This window comes from Cervus elaphus, chromosome 23 (genome assembly GCF_910594005.1).
Source record: "Cervus elaphus chromosome 23, mCerEla1.1, whole genome shotgun sequence".
Classification (NCBI taxonomy): Eukaryota; Metazoa; Chordata; class Mammalia; order Artiodactyla; family Cervidae; genus Cervus; species Cervus elaphus.
The window spans coordinates 22,224,920-22,252,876 of record NC_057837.1 but is presented as its reverse complement, the minus strand read 5'-3'; the positions used below and the strand labels follow the sequence as shown (position 1 = coordinate 22,252,876).

Below are 27,957 nucleotides of genomic sequence, written 5' to 3'. Positions count from 1 at the left end.
TGTGTGTGTATGAAATCATTTTTGTTAAGAGTTTTAAAGGCATTTCTCTATTAATTGCTATATTAAGAAAGAAGTTTACATAATATCTAAAGCACAGATTTTCTTTCTATCTGTTTTGCCTTTTATGATGATATGAAGTAGCCTGGAATGAATGTTATAGCAGTTTTGTATTTACTTATTTGAATTTGTTGTTGAATTTAGTTGGACATGACTTAGTGACTGAACAACAACAACAAACCTGATATTAATAAGCTGAATATTCTTCACTTAGATAAGTAAAAGGATTTGGTGTTCTGATTATTTAATCTTGGATGAGCCTTTTCTGGGACAGGGATTAAAAGGCTTCAGACCAAGGCCATGGTTAGGAAGGTGGGGTATTAATGGTTGGGTGAATTTAAATCTAATCCCATCCAAAATCTTTCTCTTTTCAGGTAAAAAATAATTCTGTTGATTTTCCTTCAGTATTTGGTTTTCAAATGTCACTAAAGGAATGATAGTCTCATAGCTTGACTTCAGATTTTCTTAAATAAGAAACAGCAAGATTTAGTCTCATTTACATCTCCATAAAAATCATATTTTAAATAAACACCCAAGCGCATCCTGTATATTTTAGATTGACTGTTACTGCTTACTGAATATTCACATATCCATCATATTTTTGTCAGGTTTATCATGTGATGTTCTGTGGATAATACCAGGCAGGCAATGATCCATAGAAATTTCAGTTGTGCAGAATTTGTCTAATTATTTTATGGATTTTTATTGCTTTCATGCTTATCTTCCCCATTTCTGTTTTAAAAAATAAATAGTAGTGGCGAAGGGTATGGAGAGAAGTGGGTTGCATTTGAGATACTGATGAGGGAAAATCATTAGCATTTGAGACTGGGAGTTGGGTAGGAAGAGATGAAGGGAAGGAAATGAGAGGAAACTGGAGACCTGGAAAGCAACTTGTTAATTTCACCTAGAAATGTCGAGAGTAGGATAGACTTGCAGATCGAGTAATTTGATGTTGATAAGCTGTATATTCTTCCTTTAGAAAAGTAAAAGGATTTGGTGTTCTGATTAGAGTATTTAATCCTGCATGAGCCCTTCCTGGGCCTGGGGTTAAAAGGTTTCAGATGAGGGGGTTGTTTAGGAAGCTGGAATATTTATGATCAGGTGAATTTAAATCTGATTTCAGTGTGTGTCCTTTACCTGGGGAATTGTCTCTCTAATTACATATATACTTTTCCATATTTGTATCCTTAATTTCTTCTGCAGTGTTTTCCAGAAGCATTAGGAGCCTGGAACATTTAAGTGAAGAAAACAGATTTTTTAAAAGGCTTTTTTGTTTCATAGCCATGATTTAAAATTAATTTTTTAATGTGAAACATTACCTCAAAATATTTTATTCTTTTTTGGCAAACACTATTTTCCCTGCATGTTCCTGAGCAAATACTAGAGATGAGCATTTGACTTGAGTTACAGACAAAACCAGGGATATATCTGCTGTTGCTTGCATTGTCTCCTGAATTTAGAAATAGTACCTAACACCCTGACAGTGTATTAGGGCAAATGGTGGTTGGCAGGGGACTTTCAAAACTACCCGTTCTATGCTTTTGTTCCAACTGCCTTTTAAGTTAAATGCTAGTTGGAGCGGACAGACACCACTCTTTTCACAATTTTTTTTTTCACCCCCAGTGAGAGGCCTTTTGGTTGTTTTGGTCTCAGCAGAAGAATGAGAGCAGCAACTGGGTCTGGTGGAGTCCAACCCACCACCACTCTTTGTCTGGCTCTGGCTTCTCCTCCTCCCCTTTCTGTGGGCTCCCGGGCCAGAATGTCTGCAGGGACTCCCCCCTCTCCTGCAATCACAGCCTTGCAGTTCTTTGTGTGAGCTGTTATCAGTTTCAGTGGATATGGTTTGTTACCTCTATTTGTACTATAACTAGGAATTTGATAAGGTTATGTGCCTGTCAAATGATTTAGATGTGAGGTGCAGATGCAGCAAAGCAATTTTGACAAGTCAAACATTGTTGCAGAGAAGGGGGTTGAGGATGACCTGCTGATAGAAGAAAGTAAAACCTCTTCTGGCCTCAGTTTCTTTCTCTTTTAACTCTAGGTCAGTACTCTAACCTCTTTAATTTGTCCCTTCTTAAGTGAATGTGACATGGTGACTTCCAGCTTCTATCTAAAGGGCAGTGAAACGGAGGCCTACCGTTGGAAGGTGGATGCTGGCATTTAGGGAGATTTGACTTTGGGTATTCTGATAAAAACATCTGGGTCTGGAAACTTTATCTTTGACTGAAGCTGAGATTAAGGTCTTAGAAGACAAGGTTTATTAATGCCAGTGTCTGTTCACATATACGTATTACAGAGAGCCTGGTATTTTTAGTAAGCAATAACCCTTTCTTTTTGGTGGAGGTAAGGGCCCTGTGCTTTGCAGTGCATTTATTGTCCTGTGTTCTGCAGTCCAGGCCATGATTTGATGGATTTTGCTCACTGATTTGTCATACTGTCTTTTTGGCCACTTGATGCAGAGAGCCGGCTCATTGGAAAAGACCCTGTTTTGGGGAAAGATTGAAGGAGAAAGGAGAAAGGGGCAGCAGAGGATGAGATGTTAGATAGCACCACCAACTCGGTGGATGTGAATTTGAGCAAATTCCGGGAGATAGTGCAGGCCAGGGGGGGAAGCTTGGCGTGCTGCAGTCATGGGGTCGCAAAGAATCGGACATGACTTAGTGACTGAACGGCAGCGACTGTTGGATGAAAGGTTGATTGAGCCTCGGATTAATAGGTTTAAGTTTCTTAGGCCTTTCTGTGTTTGATTAAATAACTTCTTTGACTAAATAACTGTGTCTCTGAGTGATCCCGATATCTAAATCTCTTTACTGTCCACATCGAATATGTAGCTTTGCCTTGGCATCTACCTCAGCAGAAAAAAATTCTCCATTTTGCCAGAGGCATGTGGACAATAGTTATCCCCTGAAAGGTGAATATGATCAAGAGAGGCTGCTGGAGTTGTAGGCATACTTCCAGTATTTTGCCACTTGGTTTTGTGAAGTTGTGGAATGAATGTAAGCATTCAAGTGTAACTTGTCTTGACAAGGGTTTCATTATGCTCTGCAAGCACAATTCAAAGAAATAATGAATTTATATTCAGGGTAGTTTTGTTTGAGTTTATTTAAAGAAATGAAACACACACAATCCCTATAATAGCTCTTGCTACTGAAGTATTGATGGTGCTGACAAAGAGAAAACTCAGACCAGATGGTTTCCAAACAGTGGAACCACCTGGCTTCCTGGCAATGCCAACTTATTCCTGTTTCTCAGATAGCTGCACTCTCCCGGACTGTGAAATAAGTGAGACGTTCATGGGCTCAGGCAGAACAACATTCCAAAATTAGAATTATTAAGAGATGTTAAAACACTTATCCATATCAACTCAAATAGGCCGCTCTCTTCCATTTACATTTTTTTTTCCCCTTTCTCATTGTAACTTGAAAACCCACATTACAAAGGAAAAATGCTATTTCTTCTTGAGATGTTCATTCTGGAGGGACAAGAAAGTCTCTTTGTCCTTCTTTCAAAAAGATAGTACTTATTTATGGGTGGTGTGGCATGCAGGCTCTTAGCTCCTTGAATAGGGATTGAACACGTGCTCCTTGCAGTCAAAGCATGGAGTCTTAACCACTGGACCACGAGGGAAGTTCTCCTTTGTCCTTTTGAGAAATGGACTCAGCCAAACTCCATTAGTGTTTTTTGACCAAAGAGGAGACTTTTAGATCAGCAAGGGAAGAATAGGATTATACCTATAGCGTCATAAAATGATACTTAATCATGAAACTTCATAGGAATATAACCAAGATAATATATTAATTGATGTGCAGACATGCAATAACTTTTAAAATTATCACATTTAAGTTAAATTTTGAGATTTTCTTCAGTTACTTACTATCTGATTTTTTGTATTGGAAATTAGAGTGAATTTAAAAGTGAAAGTATTGAATCATCTACACACATTTCTAAGTTGATGCTTAATAAGGTCATCATTTTAAAGTTTCATCTTGAAGTGGTTACCTTAGTTTTTTACTCACTCATTTGATGAATACCTATTGAACATCTAACTGATGGTGTTTGTAACCATTAAAGATTCAGATTCCCTGGAGAAGGGTATGGCAACCCACTCCAGTATTCTTGCCTGGAGAATTCCATGGACAGAGGAACCTGGTGGGCTACTGTCCATAGGGTCGCAGAACCAGACATAACTGAGCGACTAACAGACAGACACACAGACACACACACACACTGCCTAATGTATGTACCATATAAGATAATTTAAAAATTAAGATATTTACACTGTTGTTTAAAATCTAGTCTTTTTAAAGAAATAATGACTATTTTCATCAAAATTGTTTCAACCTAAGTGAAGATCTTTAAAGTTTTCAAAGTATTCGAATTACTGTCTTGTGGTGTGATAGGGAAAGAAGAGCAAAGGCTTCCGAGGCAGCAGGTGTGGGTTTGAATTCTGACTGCAGCTCACCAGAATGTGATGTTAGGCTTGGGTCTTTTTTTAGTAATTGGAGAATTATTTTACAGTGTTGTGTTGGTTTCTGCCATACAATGATGCGAATCAGTCATAATTATATATATATATATCCTCCTCCTGAGCCCCTCTCCCCTCTCCCAGGTCATCACAAAGCTCCAGGCTGGGGTCCCTGTGTTATATAGCAGCTTCCCACTAGCTATCTGTTTTACACATGATAGTGTATTAGGTGGTTTGTGTCTTCATCTCTAAGTTAGTTTCTTGTATTAGCTTGGATTCTGGGCTGCATGAAATGGAAAACGCAGCTCTCATTCACTTGAACAAAATGATGATTTCTTTTGAGGATATTAGAGTGCACAGGTCCACGGGCAAGGACATGCCTGTCTGAACTTCAGGAGCAGTGTGGGTCAGGACTCAGACGCCACCAGGCCAGGGCTCTCTTCTGGCAGGTGGGGTGTATCTGCCCCTCTGGGTTCTGGTGGTGGCAAACCTGGCTGTCGATAGTTCCAAGGCTTTGTACGTTAGAGTTTTACTTGCCAGAGGGAGAGACTCATTCCACACTTTGGGTCCCAAGACTGCAAACCCCTGAAACATATGGGCTTGGACTAGCTTGGGCCAGGTGACTGGACTGCCTTTGGGATGATCCTCGGCTGGTTAAGGAAGTGTGTCCTATAGGGAAATGATAGTTTTTGAGAAGAACTGCATGGGTGAACGAGGCCTGGGACCATAACCCAGAAGAAGGAGGTTGTGGGCGGACCCAAGCAATAATGTGCACTACTTCTCTCATCCGTACAAAATGGTAAAAAGATATCTCTTTTGCAGAGTGGTTTTGAAGATGAAGCAGGATGGTCTGTCAGATGCCTAATATAATGTCTGATACCTTATACAATAGCTCTTTAATAAATCATAGCTGCTATTCCATAGCAGGGAGGCAGCAAGCCAGCATTTCTCAAAACTGATGCCTGTAATCAGTGTGAAGCTCTCACTCTTAACTAAGAAGCATAAGAAGCCATAATTCTTCACTTCGTTCTTCAGCACCACTCGGGTGTTTATTTCTCATAGCTTCTTCCCATTTCCTTCTCCAGTTGTATTATTAGTATGTTAATAACCTGTGAGCATTTCTAGGAAATTTATGTTTTAAATAGAATTCTGTATTAAGGATTTAATCTTATTATTATTATTAGGACTGCTGATGGAGATGAGTGGAGGTAGGGATTCAACCGGTGACAGTCAGGACTTGTATATTGGCCTGCGGGTCCTGAACCTAACCTATGAAATATAACAGTATGTTTTCATACAGAAATGTACTTACCGAGCAAGTGACGTTTGCAGAAATAATTGGTGTCCCCCCCCACTCCAGTAAACCTCTACCATACCACACATAAAGAAAAAGCCTTGCTGGATCCATGGGCTTTTCCGGGCAGTGAAAACTGTCTATCTTTGAAGCTATTCTGTGTCATTTGTGTGCATAGTAAGTATATAATGTATTTAGATTTATTCTTCTTTTGCATTCTTTTTTCCTTTGTTTTTGCTGTGTTACAGTTTTTATTTTCCTTTTCTCCCCAGTTTTGTAGAAGTGGAAGAAGCATGTTTTCTTTCAGAAAAACAGTCAATGTTGCCTGGTGGATAATGCCATTGCAGGTGTGGGAGGGTTGTTAAGGCCAATTTTAATGACATTATCAATCTGTTAGGAAGCAGGCACATGTAAGAAACTGGCGGGGTTGGGGGGGAATCATCTGTCACTTTTGTCAGCTGTGACTCTGAGACTAAGAACAGGTTATTTTCTTTCATAACAGTGTTGTGTTAGTTTCAGCTCTCTTTGTTTACATTTTCTTGGTTCCTGATTTTATCCTTATTTCATTTCTTTACTGTAGTTTGAAGGTAGCTTTCTTTTCTGAATGACCGATTTGCTAATTGCCTTTATCCTAACTGGAAATTGCCCCAGCTTCTAATATTTTATAAATCAGAATATGCACACAGGAATGTTCCCTATTGTAACTTATTATCCTTTCCTTAATTTAACCTTGCATGATATCGTCTGGTTCAAAATAATTTGAATAAAATTCTACTGTGTGTGTGAATTAGACTGTTTGTATTTAAAAAAAATCATGATCATGTAATGGGATGAAACTGGCTCTCTCTAAAGGATTAATAGTTAAGAGAACACGTGTCCAGAAATCAAAATTCATGAATTGTCTGAATTATTATATGTTATTTAAAACATAACAGGGAAACATAAATCAGCAAGAGTCAGAATCTGTGAGTCAATTACTCTTCAGGACTAAATCAGGTATTAGAATATTAATTGTTTTTTGCTTCTTTAGTACCTGAATAGTTAATTGGATGGTACTTTAGTTTCCTGGAAAAGTTAATCATCATTGCCAAATACTTAATGTACTCCCCAGAGTAATCCATAACTCATAGGCAGAGTTTGGTAGATTAGTTACATTTCTCTGTTGTGAGATTCTTGATGAAACATGCATTTTGTGTATATATTTTGCACACCATTTTTCTCTGTCAATGTAGATATGATTTTTTGGTTTGAACCAATAGTCCCATCACTACAGGCATACCTCTTTTTATTGTGCTTTTTTTTTTTCCTACTGCATTTTGCAGATACTGAGTTTTTTACAAATTGAAGGTTTGTGGTGACCCCATGTCAAGCAAGTGTGTTGACACCATTTTTTCTCTGAGAGCATTTGCTCAGCTTCATGTCTCCATGTCACACTTTGGTAACTCTCACAGTATTTCAGACATTTCCATTATTGTATTTGTTATGATGATATGTAGTTAGTAATCTTTGATGTTACTGTTACAACTCACTGAAGGCTCAGAGGATGGGTTAGCAGTTTTTTTAGCAATAAAGTATTGCTCAGTCGGTAAAGAATCTGCCTGCAGTGCAGGAGATCAGGGTTCTATCCCTGGGTCGGGAAGATCTCCTGGAAAAGGAAATGGCAACCCACTCCAGTATCCTTGCCTGGAAAATCCCACAGACAGAGCCTGGTGGGCTGCAGTCCATGGAGTCACAAAGAATCAGGCATGACTGAGCAACTAACACACACTATTTTAAATTAAAGTTTGTATATTGTTTTTTTAGACATAATGCTATTGCATGTTTAATAGACTGCAGTGTAGTGTAAACATGACTTCTGTATTCATGGGACTTGCTTTATGCTGGTATTTGCTTTATAGCAGCGATCTGGAATGGACCCACAGTATCCCCAAGGTCTGCCTGTACCACAGCCCTGCAACAGCCTTCTCCTCCCTGGCCTGGTCCTCAGTAATAGAAAATTCAAATAATTGTTTCCTTCAAAAGAAATACCTGAAAACACATTTTGGGTGAGAAACAGGAACTGTAATAAACTTTACTTGGGGTGATAATTTTTGTCCCTTTTATGGCACCGCAGTTTCCATTACGGATAATGAATTGCCTAAAATTTTAATTTATGCAGATCTTCTGGCTCCTCTACTAAGAAATATTCAATGACTTCTGCTTTCCTCTTTGCTTGTTTATAGGACATTGTTTGTATTAATATAAGTCTTCAGTTGGATTTTTTCATTTTGGCATTTTTTTCATTGTCTGATGGATTGAAAGATAATGTTGGGAGATGCCAGAGACAGACTTCTGCCTCCTGTTAACTCTGTCACCTCCTCAAACTCCCTTTCTTCAGCAATAAAAATGAGCACTAAATTGTGTCCCTGCTAGGATTTATCTGAAGATGATATAGATAAAGCATATTTTCATTTCTGTTTATCTATTCACATTCTATTTTGATCTTCAAAGGACTGAAGCAGCCCTGAGGTACAGGTGACATGGTGCTGGCCCATGCAGTAGGAAACGTCCTCTAGATACTAAGGTGCTGTGAGTTAACACGAACTTACGGGAATTGAGTGCTGCGCTCTCATGACCTGCCGGCCTTCCCACCCTGGCTTTGCCCCTGTGATGTATAAACACTTGCTGCAGTGCCTGGATGTAATAGAGAGTTAGTAGATGGCAGGCATTATTATCATCATCTTAGTTAATTCTCACAAATGTATTGTCAGTGTTGTACCACAATTATGCTTATTTTGCACTTGGGGAAACTGAGGCTTAGAGAGGTTAAACCTGTTTAAGGTCACACAACTATTAAGAAGTGGAGTTTGTAAAAATTAGAGGGCTGTTAACCTCTAAGCTACACTTTAGTGTCTTAGGGGTGATTTTAAATTTTTTTAGCTTATTGAGAAATTAATTAAGAGATGAGCTTTTTATTATGTATTCAGAGTATTTGTTTAGAATAAAATTTAGACTTTAGTGATTTTAAGGTACAGGAACTATAAAACTGATGAAGTTGGGTTGTGAATATACTTAGAATACTAACAAATCTGTAATTATTTAGTAAGTACCTCTGCACATAGAGTGGAAAGCTAATTGAAGGCTTAGAGATCTATGAAAATTATTTTTAATGCCTTTTAATTATGTGTAAAAAGGTAATTAAAATTTTAATTCTATTTAATTAACCATAAATTTACAAATTATGAGATTAATTTATAAGAAAGCAAATTCACTTTTGAGCTTATTTGACTTAACATTTGTTAAAATTAACTTCACCATAAAAAAAAGGTCTTAATCAGATTTTCCTTCGTAGTTGTTTTATTCCCAACTAGCATTGCAAGATTAGCCAATTTTCTGCATTTTAGACATTAAAAATACAAAACTGGATAGTAATCAATCATGAAATAGTTATTAAGCTTTTAATATATGTTTAGCACCAAGCAGAATGTGATGAGATAGGAAGAAGCATATGGTACACATTCTCCAGTACTTTGAAATCTACTGAACTATACAAGATGGTACATAATTGAGTGGTGAATTTTGCAGATCAAACTAAGAATTTTGCATGTAGTTGGAAAATGACCTGACCCTCCCAGTCTCCCCTGGAAGAAAAGTAAAGTGTCCATCGTGGCATGAAAGATCATAAAACTGGTCATTGATTTTATTGTATCAGATGGAGACTTTAAAATGTGTGAGATAAAGAACAGAATAATATGAATCAGTCATAAATATGCCTGTAGATTTTAGTCTTCAGTTAAACCTTTTCAGACAAGGTAAGCTGCTTTAAAGCTAAATAATGTTCTCCTTTTGCTTCCTCTTCTGCCCCTGGATTCTTCTTAGCCCTCTGGTCTGTTGTGATTCAGCAAGAATCCTCTTGTACTGCTACCATTGCTCATTAATCCACATTTGGAATCTTTTTAATCCTCTCTCAAGTTCTCTTTTCCTGCCTTTTTGCTTCATTTCAGTATTTGCCAACATAGTAAAACAGCTTCATTAAGACGAAGAAACTTAGAAAGACTTACTTTCTGCCTACGACGGCCGCTGACTAGGTCACTGGCCACTTAAGGAAAAACCCAAGCCTTGGGTCTGTAAGCTAACTGAAGGTATCAGCTGATTCCTGGCTCTGAGATTCTTTTTCTGTTTTCTTGCTCATGATTTTTCTTTATCCTCTGGTAAATTCAGCTTCCCCCATCCATCTGAGGTTTTAAAACTCTGTCCCTGCTTTCTTTGAAAATATTTTTATTGTGAAATGTTTGATCAGTACAAAAGAATATATGGAGCATCTATTTAAGTTTTATATCTTGATGATAAAAGGATTGCACATGGATCTACTTTCCAACTGAAGAACTTGAATGTCACGTGAACAGTGAAGCTCCCAGGGCATCCTTCCATGATCAGGTCTCCTCACAGCTCTTCTGGATCTTATGCTTATTGAATCTCTTCCCCCATTTACTTACCACCATATGTGTGTATTCCTGGCTTGTTTTCTCCTTCACCAAAATGTTTCTGAGATTCAGCCATATGGATCCATGTATCTGTAGTTCATTTATTTTCACTTCTGGATAATATTATATTTTATGAATATATGATAATTTATTCATCTCTTGTGGATGGATATTTAGGTTGTTTGCATTTTTTTTTGGATAATACAAGTGTTATATTGAACATGTTGGTCTATATTCCTAGCTGCTCATGGGCAAGGGTTCCTTTAGAGAGAAACATACTTGCGGGTAGAGCTGTTGAACTGTAGGACATGTCCATCTTTGATCTCACTTAATCTCCTTTTGGTTCATCATTCAACAATTTACCAGTCTCTGGTTCACTTGGCTTTTTTTTCATCAGAAATGATTTTCTGCCTCAGAATGACCTTTTTCATTAGTCATTTTCATTTTCTTCATTTATTTACATTTGTTACAAGATTAATAATTATGGCATTGGGGGAGAGAACTTATATCTCAGAATTAGCAAATAATTCAGTTGACAGCTCTGTTCACTGTTTTGATTTTTAAGTTTTCCTTTTCAGTCATTGTGAGCCTTTTTCTTAAGCTTTGCCAAACCGCCCTGGTTTCTAGGCTCTTTCTATGTCTGAACTTGTGAGTGTTACTTACTGATGACTCCAAACACAAAATATCACTGAGCACGCACATGTTGGCAGAAACGATCATACATAAGCAATAAAGGTCATTTTTGAAATTTATTAAGAAGGAGTAAACTAATATTTGCCAATGACCTAGTACGGGCATGTCCCTGCTTGATGTTTCCATGTTATTTATGTTAACCCTCCACACACTATGTAGTACATTACTTTTTTTTCCCCTTTTCTTTTTCCATTTTATAGCAGAGGATGAAGAGTGTTAGAGAAACTGAACAAATTATAAAAGATCACAGGACAGAATTAGGGTTTAAATTTAGGTCTTTTGGTTCTTGATGTAGGGTTCTGATCTATAATACAGGAAGAGAAATGTGTGTGTATGCATGTGTACATATTCATTTACATGGGTATGTAGCATGTCAATAGCAGGTAGCATTCCGTATTTGAAATACATTTTTAAGATACTTCTGAAGAAAAATATGGCAATTCATGTTGCCCATTGAGTATATTCTTGCATTTGATTTTTTAAAATTTAGTATAATTAGTTTATTCTTAAAAAATTGGAGTGTAGTTGCTTCACAATGCTGTGTTAGTTTCTGCTGCACAACAACATGGATCATTTGAGTCTAAGAATGCATTTTCAAGATGTGTTTATTTAGTCTTGAAGGGATCAGCATACGGGAAATAAACTGCCTTGCCTCCCAGGCACTGCATTTCCTTTCGCTGAACTCAGCCTTGTCTGGACTCTGTACTCCCTCTTCCTGGGTCCTTCCTGCCATTTCTGACAAGAGATGCATCTCACCTGGCTAGGTCTCCCAAGGAGGCCAGCTTCTCAGGCTGGACCCAGGAAATCTCCCTGACTTCTGTGGTCCTGGAACATTCTCTAATAGTGGACAACTGGGGAGGGAGGGGGGTTTCCCAGGTGGCTCAGTGGTAAAGAATCTGACTGCCAAGCAGGAGATGTGGGTTCAGCCCCTGGGTTAGGAAGAGCCCCTGGAGGAGGAAATGGCAACCCATTCCAGTATTCTTGCCTGAAAGGTCCCATGGGGAGAGGAGCCTGGTGGGCTACAGTCCATGGGGTCATAAAGAGTAGGGCATGAACATGCATGTATGGGGAGAGAGGACCAAAATTTCCTGCCTTCTTGCTGGTCTCCTGCCTCTGTTTTGCTCACTTCAGTGGGTTAATTCAGTGGCCAGAAAGAGCCTGTTAAAGCAGAAGTCCAGCGTGTTCCTGCTCGCTTACAGCCTTCACTTCCTTCTGATCTTACTTCAGTGTCACCTCACTGAGGCCTTCCCTGATTGCTCTCTTTAAAAGGGTAGCATTTCTGACCCTTCTCATCTCACTTTCTGCTTTATTTCTCTCTTAGCACTTACCACTCATGTACCATTTATTCAAATTATATAAATCTCATGTCTTTTCTTTCTCTTCCACTGTAACGTAAGCTCCACAAGGCGAGGTCATTGACTGTTTCCTTTGCTGTGTTGTTCTCACCCCTGGAACTGTACTTGGCTCATGGTAGCTGCTCAGTAAGTATTTGTTGAATGAACAAAGGATTAAATATGTTAATATTTGAGGACGACATTCCAGAGAATGACATTCTTAGAATAATTCACCATTGTTACTTGCAGAATCGTTACAAAATACTTTTTAACAGGATAGAGGACAAGAGACCAGAGATGATAATTTTAAATCCAATGCTGAAGGAAAGAAAAGGGACAGAGCAGGAGTTTGTAATAGCAACTGCTGTGCGGTTCAGTGAATACTTGTTGAGTTCATGTTGAGTGAGTTAATATATAGGAGTGCTGGGATGGACTGAATGGTTTTATTCTCCCAAAGTTCATGTTTAAACCTAATCCCCAATGTGATGATGTTAGGAAGTGGAGCCTTTGGGAGGTGATTAGGTCATGAAGGTGAAACCCTCATAAATGAGTTTGGTGCCCTTATGGAAGAGACCCCAGAGAGCTCCTTCATCCCCCACTCCATGTGAGACTACAGTGGAAAGATGGCCATCTGTGAACAAAGACGCAGCCTTTCTTCAGACAGTGAGTCTGTTTGTACCCTGATTTTGGATTTTTCAGCCTCCAGAACTGTGAGAAATAAGTTTTTGCTGTTTATAAGCAACCCGGTCAATGGCATTTTTTGGTATAACAGCCCAGATGGACTAAGATAAGCACTATGGATGGCAGTTTCTTTCCATATCAGATCTAGATCTGTGTTTCTTAGCTTGATCTCCCAGCTCTCCCTGTTTCTTCAGCCAGTTGGAACCAAGTTCAGTGCCCAAATAGGAGGTTCCTCTTGTACCTCTAGGCTTCCCACGTGGCTCAGTGGCAAAGAATCTACCTGCAATGCAGGAGATGCAAGTTCGATCCCTGGGTCGGGAAGATCCCCTGGAGGAGGGAATGGCAACCCACTCCAGTATTCTTGCCTGAAAAATCCCATGGACAGAGAAGCCTGGTGGGCTACAGTCCAAGGAATTGCAAAGAACTGGACGTAGAGACTGAATACAGCACTTGGATCTCTAGATCTGGGCCACCTTCCCTTGTCTGTGTCTACTCCCTTTCTTTCTTTCTCCTCTGCTCCCTCCCTTCTTCCCTTTCTTTATCATTTATTAACCAGCTTGCACAGGTCAGGTGCTATGCCACGATTTTGGATCACAAAGTTCAATAAAAGTTTGCCCTTGTCCCTGAGTTCTACACGGTCTAGAGCAGGGACTGTGACTCCATTGTGATTGCAGTTCAGGGTGAACTGCTCTAATAGGAGGTGAAAAACCGTGACACTCAGCCCTGGGGAAGACCCGTCCAGCACACAGAGCATCACCACTGGTGCTGAGCGTTAATGAACAAATGCATTATGCTTCCCAGGGGCTGAGGGTAAGAATCACTCTGTCAGTGACAAGGAATTCTGAGTGATCTTATGAGAGCCCTCTTCACATAGTTCTTACAGGTTTGCAGAGCCTGTGGCATGCCTCTTGGCAGAGAGGCACCTGCACAGATGGGGTTCAGGATTCATCTTCACCTGTGTGGTCACCAGATGACACATCCAAGGTGTCTTTTAGGAGTCTGATCATTCATACAAATCCAACAAAAAATAAGTATCTATCCTAGAATAATAGTATAATTTGCAAATGTAAACTAATAGCTGATTCTTTTTTTAAAAAAATAAATTTATTTATTTTAATCGGAGGATGATTACTTTACAATATTGTGGTAGTTTTTACCATACATTGACATGAATCATTTGGCTTTATTAACCATGATCTATCTGATTGTTATAGAACTGTTCTTTTTGATGTCTCATGACAGATATTAGGTAATCCTTTCAAGTCAGGCAAAACCAGTATTATGATAATACTGGACATTTGCACACAAAAAACGCCTCATACCTTCTAAAATTCCTCTCTGTGATTTATCTCATTCAGTCCCTACAGCCTTATTAGTTAAGAAATTACCAGGCTCTCTAATTAAAAATGAGGAAATTTGGGCTTATGGAAGCTAGAAGGCCTGGGAGGTGGCTGTTAAGTGACAGGGATGGAATGTTAAGTCTAGGCTCTTTCTCTGATACGATCCCCTATTTTTATAAACTCTTAAGTCATGTGTCATAAATAGAACCAAAGCATAGAAATAAACAAGGAGAAATTCACATGTCAGTATTTCTGGGAACCTTATTGTTCATGTGTATACCTTGTAGGCATGGTGGTGGTGGCATATTAATCAGAATCCTTTTGGTTATTGAAGAGAGAGATATTAGCTCACTCATCTGGTAAGCCTGGTGCGTTTGGCTTTAGAAAGAGTTAGATTCAGGTGCTTGAATGATGTCGGGAATCACTCTTGGGGTTTTGCTTGCCTCTGTGTTGGCCTCATCATCATTGCATAGTGGCCAAATTAGGGCCAGCAACTTCAGTTTTACAGCCCACTAAACAGAGTACATCATGTGAAATGCCGGGCTGGAAGAAGCACAAGCTGGAATCAAGATTGCCAGGAGAAATATCAATAACCTCAGATACGCAGACGACACCACCCCTATGGCAGAAAGTGAAGAGGAACTAAAGAGCCTCTTGATGAAAGTGAAAGAAGAGAGTGAAAAAGCTGGCTTAAAACTCAACATTCAAAACGTGAAGGTCATGGCATCCTGTCCCATCATTTCATGGCAAATAGATGGGGAAACAATGGAAACAATGACAGACTTTATTTTCCTGGGCTCCAAAATCACTGCAAATGGTGACTGAAGTCATGAAATTAAAAGATGCTTGCTTCTTGGAGGAAAAGCTATGACAAACCTAGACAGCATATTAAAATGCAGAGATATTACTTTACCAACAGAAGTCTGTCTAGTGAAAGCTATGGTTTTTCCAGTGGTCATGTATGGATGTGAGAGTTGGACCATAAAGAAGGCTGAGTGCTGAAGAATTGATGCTTTTGAACTGTGGTGTTGGAGAAGACTCTTGAGAGTCCCTTGGACTGCAAGGAGATAAAACCAGTCAATCCTAAAGGATCTATCCTGAATATTTATTGGAAGGACCAATGCTGAAGGGGAAGCTCCAATACTTTGTCCACCTGATGTGAAGAGCTGACTCATTAGAAAAGACCCTGATGCTGGGAAAGACTGAAGGCAGGAGGAGAAGGGGATGATGAGAGGTTGGATGAGGATGAGAGGTTGGATGAGATGGATGAGATGGATGAGATGGTTGGATGGCATCACTGACTCAATGGACATGAGTTTGAGCAAGCTCTGGGAGATGGTGAAGGACAGGGAAACCTGGTGTGCTGTCATCTGTGGGGTTGAACAGCAATCCTGAACAACAACGAAATGAGCCAGACCATGGAGAAAGAGTAGCCCTTTCCCATGAGTTTCTACCACAGTCCCAGGTCTGGAATTCTTGGACACACACTGGATTATGTGTATGGGTTGATTCCTGAGGGCAGAGTGCAGGCGCTTACTGGTTGGATGGGGTCATCTTGTGAGGACAAAGGAGACATCTACAACCGAAAAGAGGAATCTTCTCCCTCTCTCTGTTCTCTGAGCTCTATTTTTTTTTAATTAAAAAAATTTTTTACTGTGGTGAATGTGGCATAAAACATGCTATTTTCCCCACATTTAACTGCACAGCCCAGTGGCACCAAGTACATTCACGCTGTTGTACAGTTCTCACCATCGTCCATCTCCTGAATGTTTTACCTTCCCGAACTGAAAGTCTGTCCCCGTTAAACACAGTTACCTCCCCATTCCCCACAGCCTACCCTGCAACCCCTGCCCCCGGCCCCTGGCATCTGCTATTTTTGTATCCAGTTGTCTCTCAGGATCAGACTATGCATACCTGGCAGACCATCGGATATAATATTTAAAATTAGCCCTAAGTAGAGAGATAGGATATAAGTGGCTGGGAGTGTGGAAAAGAGAGGGACTGATGAAGGGCTCAAAAGCTCCCTGTGAGCTGTCAAGATTTACTGCGTGGACTGGTGCTTGCATTGGTGCTGAGCATGGTTGTGGGTCACTCCATTAAAAAAGGATTAAACATCTAAAAACTCTGCAAATCAATTATGGAGATAATTGTATATTCTTTAAAACTAATCACTTAACGAGGCAAGCCCTAATCAGATGAATCTTATGTGTCTCGTGAATGTGGAAAGGACTCTTAAATTGTAATTAACTTGAAAGCTATGATTCTGGAATTTAATGGTTTTTCTTTTCAGTTCTTCCTTTGGAAATTGCCATTAAAAAACAAACAAATTTCCAAGCTCATCACAAAAAGAGTATGTGATTGTGCCTTCTCTGAAATGGATGTTAAGGATGTTAGAACTTGGCTTCTAGATTTTTATTCTTACTTCGTCATTCCCCCCTTGCTCTTATTGTAACTTTGCCATCTTTCTTACTTTTATTATTTTACTGCTCTGCGCCCTAGTGTTTATTTCAAGCAAAGCTAAATGGCTGCCCTGCTTAGTTAGGCACAAAACCCTGAGAATGTGCCCGTGCGCATCTTCACACATGCTGGGAGATTGAGGGTTAGAAGGCTAATCTCACTCAGCGTTTTCTGTAGCAGAAAAATAATGCAGTTTATTTGACCTTTTACTTATGGAAATAAAGTAAGGATTTTAATACTTTTAGACATTTAAATGAAAATGTGGAGGGAAAATTAGATATTCTTAGACTAAAAGTGATGAGAGTATGTGTATCTTTTTACTTATTGTCATCTGGAATTTATTTTTTTTCTTTTAAGCTCTTCAGATAAAGGAGAATTTCAGTAGCCTCAAGGACAGTAATGCCTGAGAGAACTGAGTATTTAAAAACAAACATGACTCAACAAAAACAGTCATTCCATGCTCAGCTAAGGAGACTTTCCAAATTTATATAGAAAGTAACACTTGCAGAAAACATATTTTTATTAGCTACCCTAAACATTAATTATTAACATGTTTTAATTAGAAGCTGGTAATTATGAATGTGAAAATGGGGATTAAATGAATTATCAAAAATATGTTTCCATATTTCTTGTTAGTTAGGCTTTTAAAGAAATAAGAACAGTTCAAGTGATGTAACCATCTCAAGTCATTAACAAGCAGAATACTTAACTGGTGTCATAGTTATTGTCACTATGCTCATAACAGGAGATGGGACCCTAGTAAGATTAAACACTGGCTGTTCTAGCTCCCTGAGGAAACTGTAAAATTCAGCCTCACTGGGTTGTAATTAGAAAGAAATATATTTAAAGACTGAAAAAAACTTTGGTACCTCAGTACACAGTATGCCAAGGGCATGTGCTTGAATTGAAGCCTTTTAATCTCTAGGTGTGGCCTGTTTTATAAATATTTCCATAAGCATTTACATATTCAACATTTGGCAGTACAACACTGTATAATCATACCCATATGCTTTGCCTTATGAAATAGAATGAAAACTTTGTTAGGACAGGGCTGCTCTGATAATGTTGTATGTCTCCCTCATCCATAGCACAGTCCAGGCTCAAAATGATGCTTTGACAAAACAAGCCATGGGACCAGAAGATTTAGCTTTCTCTTTCCATGTTTATTTTTCAGTTTTAGTACAACTGTTAATGATGATAATAATAACTATTATGGAGCACTTGCTTGTTTCCTATGGGCTCAGTATGTGAACTAAGACATTTGATATTATCTTTCAACCTACTAAATAGCGTTATTTAAATACTAGGGCTTTCAGGCAGCTCAGAAGTAAAGAATCATCCTGCCAAGTGGGAGACATAGGTTCGATCCCTGGATCAGGAAGATCCCCTGAAAAAGGAAATGGCAACCTGCTCCATTATTCTTGCCTGGAGAATCCCATAGACAGAGGAGTCTGGTGTGGGCTATAGTCCTAGGGGTTGCAAAAGAGTTGGACGTGACTTAACAACTAAACAACAAATTTAAATACTGTTATTTTTGTCATTATCATCATTTTATGAATTAAAATGGCGCCGAGGCACAGAGTGGTTGAGTAACTTACCTAAGGCCACAAAGTGGTTGTTGGGACACAAACCAAGCAGTCTCGCTATTCACTGTATCACCTGCTAATAGAGCTGTTCCTGGAGATGCTGCCTCCAATTTTAGCAGCGTATATGGCCTCTGACTATCCTGAGTGGGACTTATGATTCTTTTGTTTACTTTTCTTTTTCTTTCTTTTTTTCTATCACTCCTAATTTTGTTAGGTCAAGTACAAAAGAGATTTTGAAGAAAGCAAAGGGAGGGGCTTCAGCATCGTTACAGACACTCCTGAACTACAGAGGCTCAAGAGGACTCAGGAACAAATCAGTAACGTAGGTGACCATTTGTTCAGTGATGTAATAACCCTGACTTTTATTTCTGGTGAGAAAGTGAAATTGGACAACTTGGAAGTATTCTTATTGCTGTAAATGCCAGCAGTACTCGGTATCCTCAGAAAATATGCCGGGTTCATCTACTGAATCGCTTCCCTTTGATTTCATCACTGTTATCAAGAGCCTAACATTAATAGCAGTGACTATAGGCATACCTACTTTTACTGTGCTTTACTTTTTTCACACTTCACAGATAATGTGTTTTTTTTAACAATTAGAAGATTTGTGACAACCCTGTATTGTCAGACGATGTTTAGCATTTTTTAGCAATAAAGTATTTTTTAATTAAGGTAGATACACTTTGGCTACCTGATGTGAAGAGCCACCTCATTGGAAAAGACCCTGATGCTGGGAAAGATTGAGGGCAGGAGGAGAAGGGGACGGCAGAGAATGAGGTGGTTGGATGGCATCACCGACTCAATGGACATGAGTTTGAGTAAGCTCCAGGAGATAGTGAAGGACAGGGAAGTCTGGCGTGCTGCAGTCCATGGGATCTCAAAGAGTCAAACATGACTTAGCGACTAAACAACAACAACATGTTTTTAGACGTATTGCACTATTGCACACTTAGTAAATGACAGTATAGTGTCATCTTTTAGATGCACTGCTGCTGCTGCTAAGTCGTGTCCGACTCTGTGCGACCCCATAGACGGCAGCCCACCAGGCTCCGCTGTCCCTGGGATTCTCCAGGCAAGAACACTGGAGTGGGTTGCCATTTCCTTCTCCAATTCATGAAAGTGAAAAGTGAAAGTGAAGTCACTCAGTCGTGTCCGACTCTTAGCAACTCCATGGACTGCAGCCTACCAGGCTCCTCCGTCCATGGGATTTTCCAGGCAAGAGTACTGGAGTGGGGTGCCATTGCCTTCTCCATTAGATGCACCAGAAAACCAAAAAATTTGACTCTCTTTGTTGTGACATTTGCCTTATTGAACTGGTCTGGAACCGAACATGCAATATTTCTGAGTTATGCCTGTGTATTTCTGAATACACTTTTAGTTTATTTAATCGGTTTATCAAGTAAATTGGCTTATCTAGCAAATCAATTTAATTAAATAAATTAATTGTGTATTTAGAAATAATAGTCATTGCTATTAAGAGATGTTATTGTAACAGTGTCTTATTTCATTTTAAATGATTCTCAGCTTCAAATTTTTCCAGAATAGGACTTGTATAGGTAAATGTTAAAGCCTATCAGTTAATTTTTTGTGGTGAGTAATCATACAGAATATACATACAAGATTAGGTATCTGGAGAAATCTCATGTTTGCTCAATGTGTGTATTCAAGAGTTCATATTTTAAATTAGATATTTGTTGAAATGGCATATTGCATCTAATTTCTGAAATAAACACTTACATATGAAGTTGCTTTGAATTTGAAAGCTGCGTCTTGTTCACTAATAGCATTTTCTTGGAAAAGAAAATTGAAACTAGCAGAAGTTCAAAACATATTAGGGACCAAAAGGTGTTGAGTACTTATTAAAAGTGGTAATTATGTTTCTTTATTATATGAAGTGTGTCAAAATGCATTTTTTCTAGAAATAAGTTAATTCAATGTTAAGTACTCCAGGGGAAATACGAATGAAAATCAGCAACCATTTATATTATATAAAAGTATGAACAAATATGCAAGACATATACTTTTTCACAAGAAGTCTACTTTGTGTGTTTCATGTACAGTCACCAAAATTTATGTGTCTAAATGTTTTAAGTTATGTAGCATTGATTTCTGGGAAGTGTTTAGCTAGCAGGTTGTTTTAAACTCACTGGTATTTGGCTGTCTTCGTTATGTACCTATATACAGTCACAATTTGCAGATAAAATCAAAGCATACAGTCTGAGAATGAATTTTGTCAAAAGCTCAAAAACCAGAATTATCTGATATTTAAAAAATTTGTTTAGGGAGTAAGAGACAGAGACACTTTGTTTTGCCCTATTCCCTAAGGTTTATCCATTGTTTGCTCTTTAAATGGGTGTTCTATTTCAGCAAGGACTTTTTCCTTTGAAGAGAAAGAGTTGAATTTTAAGGATTCAAGGCTTCTGTCCCTTAGTTTTTTCCACCCAATCCTTACAACCCACCGATCACGAATACTGAAGATTGCCTCTATCGTCTTCCTCCCCCTTCATTCTTTCCTTAAATCAAAACACTATTTTTGTTTTCTAAAATGCAAATTAGAGATATGTTTCACTGGCAGTTACATTCAGTAATGTTTCTGATTTTGGATTATCTCTGGAGAACCTTTTTTTAAAAAATAAAAAGTTGCATAAAACAAAGTTACATCATAAATCTTCAACTATCACAAATTTATTTCAAAAAGAACTAAACATTTCTACTTAAGACATCCCTGTGACAGCTCACATAAGGATTGCAGTTGATTCAAAGGTAAGCCTTTTAATTTATATTCAAATTAACTCATTATTCACATTTAATAAGAAAAGAACTGATCATTTCACCAACCTTTATCCTTAGCAGGAATATACATTTTATTCAATACCAGAGGCTGTTTGCAGATCCATTCTTAATTATGCAAAAACCCTTATAATACAGGTATGTATAAATTTATGTTTATTATATACATAGCAGTATATACAAAATACTGTTTAGATTAAAATATCTTAATCTAATTTTTACCTATAAGGTAGACAGTGGTGATTTTAAAAAGTATGTAATTTAGATAACATCTTTTAAAACAAATTTGTACAACAGTCTTGGAGAAGGAAATGGCAACCCACTCCAATAATCTTGCCTGGAGAATCCCATGGACAGAGGAGTCTTGTGGGATACAATCCATGGGTTTGCAAAGAGGCGGATGTGACTGAGCAGCTAACACACACACATACAACAGTCTTGATGTTAGCAACCATAGCAGTCTTATAAGTAGTTCTTTTAGCCATGATGAGGCATATTACTATTTGGGTAGCAGTAAGAAAATATAAATTTCATAATATTACTGTTAGGGATTTATTATTTTTTCTTTAGTTTTTTTTGAGAAATAATTAACATACATCACTGTATAAGTTTAAGCTGCACCGCATGATGGTTTGACTTACCTGTATCGTAGGGTGTTTACCATAGTAGGTTTAGTCAACATCATCATCTCAAACAGATGCAATAAAAAGAAAAGAAGAAAGAATTCTCCTTGTGATGAGAATCCTTGGGGTCTGCTTTCTGAACAACTTTCTTGTATAATATACAGCTGTGTCAACTACAATCATCATGTTGTAAATTACATATCTAATACTGATTTATCTTATAACTGGAAGATTGTACCTTTTGACCACATTCTTTCAGTTTTCCCTCTCTCCACCCCTCTGGTAACCACAAAACTGACCTTTTTTTCCTATAAGTTTGGTGTGGGTTTTTTGTTTCTTCTTTTTTTTAGGTAACACATATAAGTGAGATCATATACTATTTGTCAATAAGTCTATCTGACTTATTTCACTTAGCATAATGCCTTCTAGGTCCATCAATATTGTTAAAAATGGTAGGATTTTCTCCTTTTCCTGGTTGAATAATATTTCTTTGTGTGTGCACACATGCATACATACTTACATATATCCTGAAATACCTTTATCCATTTATCCATTGATGGATACTTAGGTTGTTTCCATGTCTTGGCTGTTGTGAATAATGCTGCAATGAGTATGAGAACGCAGATATCTTTTTGAGTTAGGGTTTTTGTTTCCTTTGGATACATTCCCAGAAGTGGATTTGTTGGATAATATGGTAGTTCTATTTTTAATTTTTTGAGGAACTGCTATGCTGTTTTTCATAGTGGCTGCACCAATTTACAATCCCACCAACAGTGCACAAGAAGTTAGGGATTTACTGTTGGAGAAAAGAAGCTGTTAAATATTCTGAGGTCTAGTGAGTTTATTATTCATTTATAAGGCTACAACTTCATGAACTTTTCCTGTGACCTCCCAGGTTTTCCATATTACTCAAGGATCTTTTTTTCTGTAAGAAACATGGGCTAATCTGAAAGGTGGTATTTTGACTAGTTCAGTTTTCTGCATTACTTTCAGATAAACCCAAACCACTGAAATATATTGGCCAAATCCAGACAGATGTTTTTGACCATGGCCTAGATTGTGTCTGTTTTGGGAGGAAGAAGGTCAGATCGAGACACCAGAGTCTTCTCCTGATGCTGGGATAGAGTGGGTTTATCCTGAAAATCACAAGGGATATGAGATTTGAGCTCTGGGTTTAAAATAGGTTGATGTAGGTATGTTAACTAAGTCAGGGTCTTTGTAATCTTTATTTTTCCGTTTGCTTCATTTTCTTACTTGTTTTTAGTTTATCTTTGAATATTGTCCAGATCTTTTTGAACTGCCTTTAATCCGTTTTGGACTAAGGAAAGTATAAAGACATAATACGGTGGATTTAATGACACCTCCTAGGTGTTTTAGATAATATGTTATGGATGAGTGGGCATTTTTGATTGCTTGTTACTATGTTAGTGTTATGAATTTTTTTTCAAACATTCTCATATTCATTTGTTAAAGGCTTGAAATCATTTGGAAATGCCTACTTAGTCTGGGTGTGTTACCAAGGTGTGGGATGAAATACAACTGTAAATTTGAAATTGTGTGTAATGAAAAGGGTGAGAGCAGGTTTAGCCTTAACTTCTTTCTTTTGGAGTCTATAATCCCAGCATATTGAATCTGGGAGATTTATTAAATGCTGCAATTTAAAGTTCTTCCACTATATTTCTCTCTTAGTATAGCTGCAGAAAGAATAAGAAAAGAGGCAAGATTTCATAATTTATGGAGTGGTTGGAATGAAAAAAAGAACTAGTTCCCAAAATAAAAAGGTTTTCCTATGAAATTGCAGAAGATGTCTGATTGCCTACCCTACCTCCCCAGTTCTAGAGTATAAATTCAGGAATGGCAGAAATGTCTTAGTACATTTTCACATTTTCTTTACTTAGTGATATTTCAGAAAAATGTTCTTAAATGACAACATATAAACATGAATTGAGGAACTCCTGTAACTTCTAACATTAACAAATGTCTTTCTTCTGTTGTCCTTATAGTTCTGGCATAATTGTAAAGGCAGTTTCTAATTCATGTGGTTACCACCTTCAAGTTTATAAGCAGTGCATTCAGGAAATCTGCAGCAGGATAGTAAGGCAGACTCACCCCCAGACATCTAAGGGACTCAGTCCAGCCTAGAGAAGAGTATTGATGTGTTTTTCTTTTTACACACTAATATAAACTGCATTTTCAATTAGCTGAGACAGTCTGGGGATAAATTGTGAAATAAAATGATGAAGTTCAACCCCTAGAGACTGTGACAATCTTTGTGCTGTAGATAAAATCGAGATGTTTATTTTCTAATTTATTTCAGGTGGTGGAGAAATATTGTATGAAGGGGAAGGAAAAAAAAGACCCAGATGACAAATCTTATATTTTACAGAGTGACTAAAATGGTAAGTATACCATTATGTGATTTGTCAAGATTTGTGCCTTGACTCACAGAAGAAATATTCAATATGTGTGTGTGTGTGTTGTGTGTGTGTGCACATGCATGCATGTGTAAGTGTACCTATGTATGTTGGCTTCAGTGGAAATCTTTAGAATTCCCTTTCCTTAGATCACTGGCACATAGGCAATAGAATTTTCACCTGTTCTGTATTTAGTCCCTTACCTGTAGCATCTATCATTATGGTTATCTGTCCTGTTTCCCAAATATCCCCTTTCATTACTATTTTCACATTTAGCATACCCAGAAATGCTTACTTGCTTTACAAGAAAAGTTCAGGTTGAATCCCCTCCTTTTTTTTTTTAACATTATAGAAAAGAGTCTGTATGTAATTTGATATTGAAATGTAATTGTTTTTAGTTTTTTTTTGAGATAGCTATGTAATTTTTCATTGACTTCTTAGAATGCAAAATAAATTATATGCCCATTAATAAGCTTACATGGATACTGCTGATTTAGTTCCTTAAGATTTTGTGAGTTGGCTTCAGAAGTATTAGATTACTGGAGATAAACATGGCCTAATAATTGAATAGCAGTGTCTGTGGACTATTAAAAGATTTGATTCAAAGGTACACTGTGTATAAAGGGTGAGCATGAGGGTAGAGCTGATTGTCTGGGGATCTGGTCTCTGTTTGTAATTTAAATAAATCATTTTGACAGAGACTGACTGTGGCCATGTTCAAGCTGCTGATGGTGTGAAATTGAGTTGTATGGTGGACAGAAGACAAGCAGTCAAGAGAAATCCCCAAAGGCAAAATTTGTTATGTAATTGGGTCAACTCATGCATGAGAAATGCATGCTAATTGTAAACTGGTAGCAAAATTATAGTGTATGAGGCAATTAGGTCTTATATGAACCTGAACAACTGACATAGAATTTTTCTTTCTTTTTTATATTGAGCAAACATAAAATGGGATTTTTTTAAAGGCTAGAAAGGTAAACACCATACAGTGTTGAAATAGATTGTTACTTTTATTGCTCATACAAGAAGCATAACTGTTTTGTAACTAATGAAAACTTGATGGAATCTTCTGATTTTAAGTAGTGGAATCCTCTGGTTTTGAGTAGTGTAATCTAGTACACCAGGTAGTTTGAAAGGAGAATCCAGTGGTATTTTTGTTATAACTCCTAACTGGGCTGATTAACATAGATGATTAGTGATGAGGTCAGTGGTTTGGATTTAAGCCCTTGAAATCTAGTATTTTCTCAGAGTGAATCTGTGTTACTTTAATGATCCTTATCTTCAAGTTATCTCAACCAGTAACTCCCATAAATTCCTGAGTAACGGTAGGTCAATAGCATTGTCTTTAAAGTGAAGATTGAGTATGTAGAAAGCAATACTGCAATAACATGTATTTTCCTTATAATACCTACCACATGTAGGAATGGTTTATTTGTTTCAATACACTTTGACATACCCAGTCTAATTAGATCCTCTGAACAACCTCTCCTTAGGGAAAGTATTTCTATAAGGAATACTTATACTTTCATGAGAAAAATGTACGGAAAATTGTGTCTTGGTTCTTTCTCATCTAAATCCGTGGTTTCCCTTACACCTGGTTTTGTTTTATTTTTCCACCTAGGGCAGAACTTCAAAGGTTAATCTCTTCTTTTTATCCTCAATTTTTTACCCACAGTCACTTAAAAAAACAAATACATCCCAGACCAGTAATTACTTGTGCATGGCACGTACAAGAGTTTTCCTTGTAAAATGGCATTGTCTAAAGAGGAGGTTTGGGAAGGGCCCCCATAATAAAAGAATTAACACATACTACTTCTTTTTGGAAACAGCGATTAAGGACTCGGCAAACAATTTCTGAAGATCTTTCTTTTGTGAAATCCCTTCCCCCCAACATTCCTCTTTTCAGTCCTGCTGTGTTCAGGCCTTATCCTGCCTAAGTTATTACAGAGGTCTCCTAATTGGCCTTATCTCCTTTCAGTCTCTTGTGGTCCTTCGGTTGTATCTTAAACACTGTCACCAGACGACTCTTTCTAAAATACCTCTTTCATCATGACCCTAATTATGACCCACTAAAAAACTTTCCCTGGACCTCCACTTTCAGCAGGATAAAGTCTAATCTTTTAAACTCCTTAATTTCTGACTCTAAGGACCCTCCACAGTCTGTTCCTAAATTATTTTTCACCTTATCTTTCACTGTCCTTCAACACTATTCTTCCATTTCTTTTAGGCCTGGCTCCTTATTCTGTTCTGGGCTTTTCATGAGTCTTTCCTCTGATTTGGAACAATTTCACACTGTTCATCACATTTCCACCCCTTGTTCTCAGACATACTTCCAGGCCCCAGAGAACAGTGATTTTTTTTCTTTTAATTGGAGGATAATTGCTTTACAATGTTGTGTTAGTTTCTGCTCTACAACAAAGTCAGTCGTCTGTGTGTATACATCTATCCCCTCCTTCTGAGCCTCCCTCCTGCTACCCCTCTTTCCTACCTTCTCTAGGACAACACAGGGCACCGGGCTGAGCTCCATGTATGATATACAGCGGCTTCCCTCTAGCTATCCAGAGATCTTATCTCTGAGTCGTGACAGTGCTTTGATGCTAGCCTTGTCACCTGTACCACCAAACTCACACATTGCATTCTACTTTTTGGCTTTAATTAACATTTCATGTGATATTTGATATGTGTTTTACCTCTTTAACTTTGTGAAGATGAAGATTATCTATGACTTTCTTAATTTATGTGTTGTGTTGCCAAGATGGTTCTTTTGCATGTTACCTTTCTTGTCACTTTCTTTTTCTTGAAACCTCTCTTTGAAAGAGAGTTCTTAGCTTTTAAGATTGCTTTGAGTCCTTTTTTTTTCCTTTTGTACTTCTTGATAAACACTTATTTTTTACTTTCTCCTATTTTTACTTCAATTTTCAGTGATTTATGTAGTTTTATCCAAAGATTATAGTAGTATTCTCAAAGTAAAGTAGGACCATTTGGTTTCTAATGTGGCATTGAAGAATCTTATTATATTAGAAATGCAAGGACTTCCCCTGTTTTAAAAGGTTGTAGCCAAGGAACTCTTTCTGATGAGTAAGTACCTGAAAAAAATTGGACTTGCAGTAGTCTGTTTGGGCCACCGTAACAAAATATATTATAGGTTGTGTGGCTTAAATGGCAGACATTTATTTACTTGTAGTTCTAGAGGCTGGAAGTTTCAGCTCGAAGTTTGTCTGGGTTAGGTTCTGGTGAGAGCTCTCCCTGGCTTGTTGAAGGAACCTTTCTTGCAGTGGCCTTTTCTCACTGCATGTGCATGAGAGAAAGAGACTTCTGGTGTGTTTTCCTCTTCTTGTAAGGAAACCAGTTGAATTGGATCAGGGTTCCACCCATATGACCTGATAAGTTGCTTCAGTCGTGTCCGTTTCTTTGTGACCCTGTGGACTGTAGCCTGCCAGGCTCTTCTGTCCCTGGGATTCTCCAGGCATGAATACTGGAGTGAGTTGCTATGTCCTCCTCCAGGGAATCTTCCCCACCCAGGGAGGGAACCCATATCTCTTATGTCTCCTGCATTGGCAGGTGGGTTCTTTACCACTAGGCCCACCTAGCAAGCCTCATTTAACCTTAATTACTCTCTTAAAGGCCCCCATCTCAAATAGTCATATTGATGATTAGCGCTTTAAGATATAAGTTGGGGGAGGGGCATAATGAAAAATGATCTACATAAAATCACAGAATAGTTTTGAGATAAGTCATATACATTTTATATATGCTTAGA

At 38.0% G+C, this 27,957-nt stretch overlaps 1 protein-coding gene and 1 long non-coding RNA gene across 3 annotated transcripts in view; both read left to right on the top strand.

The window, feature by feature from the left end:
* Nucleotides 1-27,957, top strand: part of NEBL (nebulette) — a 366,199-nt gene that overhangs the window by 176,346 nt on the left and 161,896 nt on the right. For both annotated transcript variants that reach the window (XM_043882949.1, XM_043882947.1), the window contains exon 4: nucleotides 18,585-18,692. In XM_043882949.1, coding sequence (XP_043738884.1) covers nucleotides 18,585-18,692 — 108 coding nt within the window. The remainder of the gene's footprint in view (nucleotides 1-18,584; nucleotides 18,693-27,957) is intronic.
* LOC122681193 overlaps nucleotides 19,545-27,957 on the top strand; it is a 52,035-nt gene continuing 43,622 nt past the window's right edge. The window contains exons 1-2 of the long non-coding RNA XR_006336900.1: nucleotides 19,545-21,298; nucleotides 24,101-24,182. This is a non-coding gene — a long non-coding RNA (uncharacterized LOC122681193). The remainder of the gene's footprint in view (nucleotides 21,299-24,100; nucleotides 24,183-27,957) is intronic.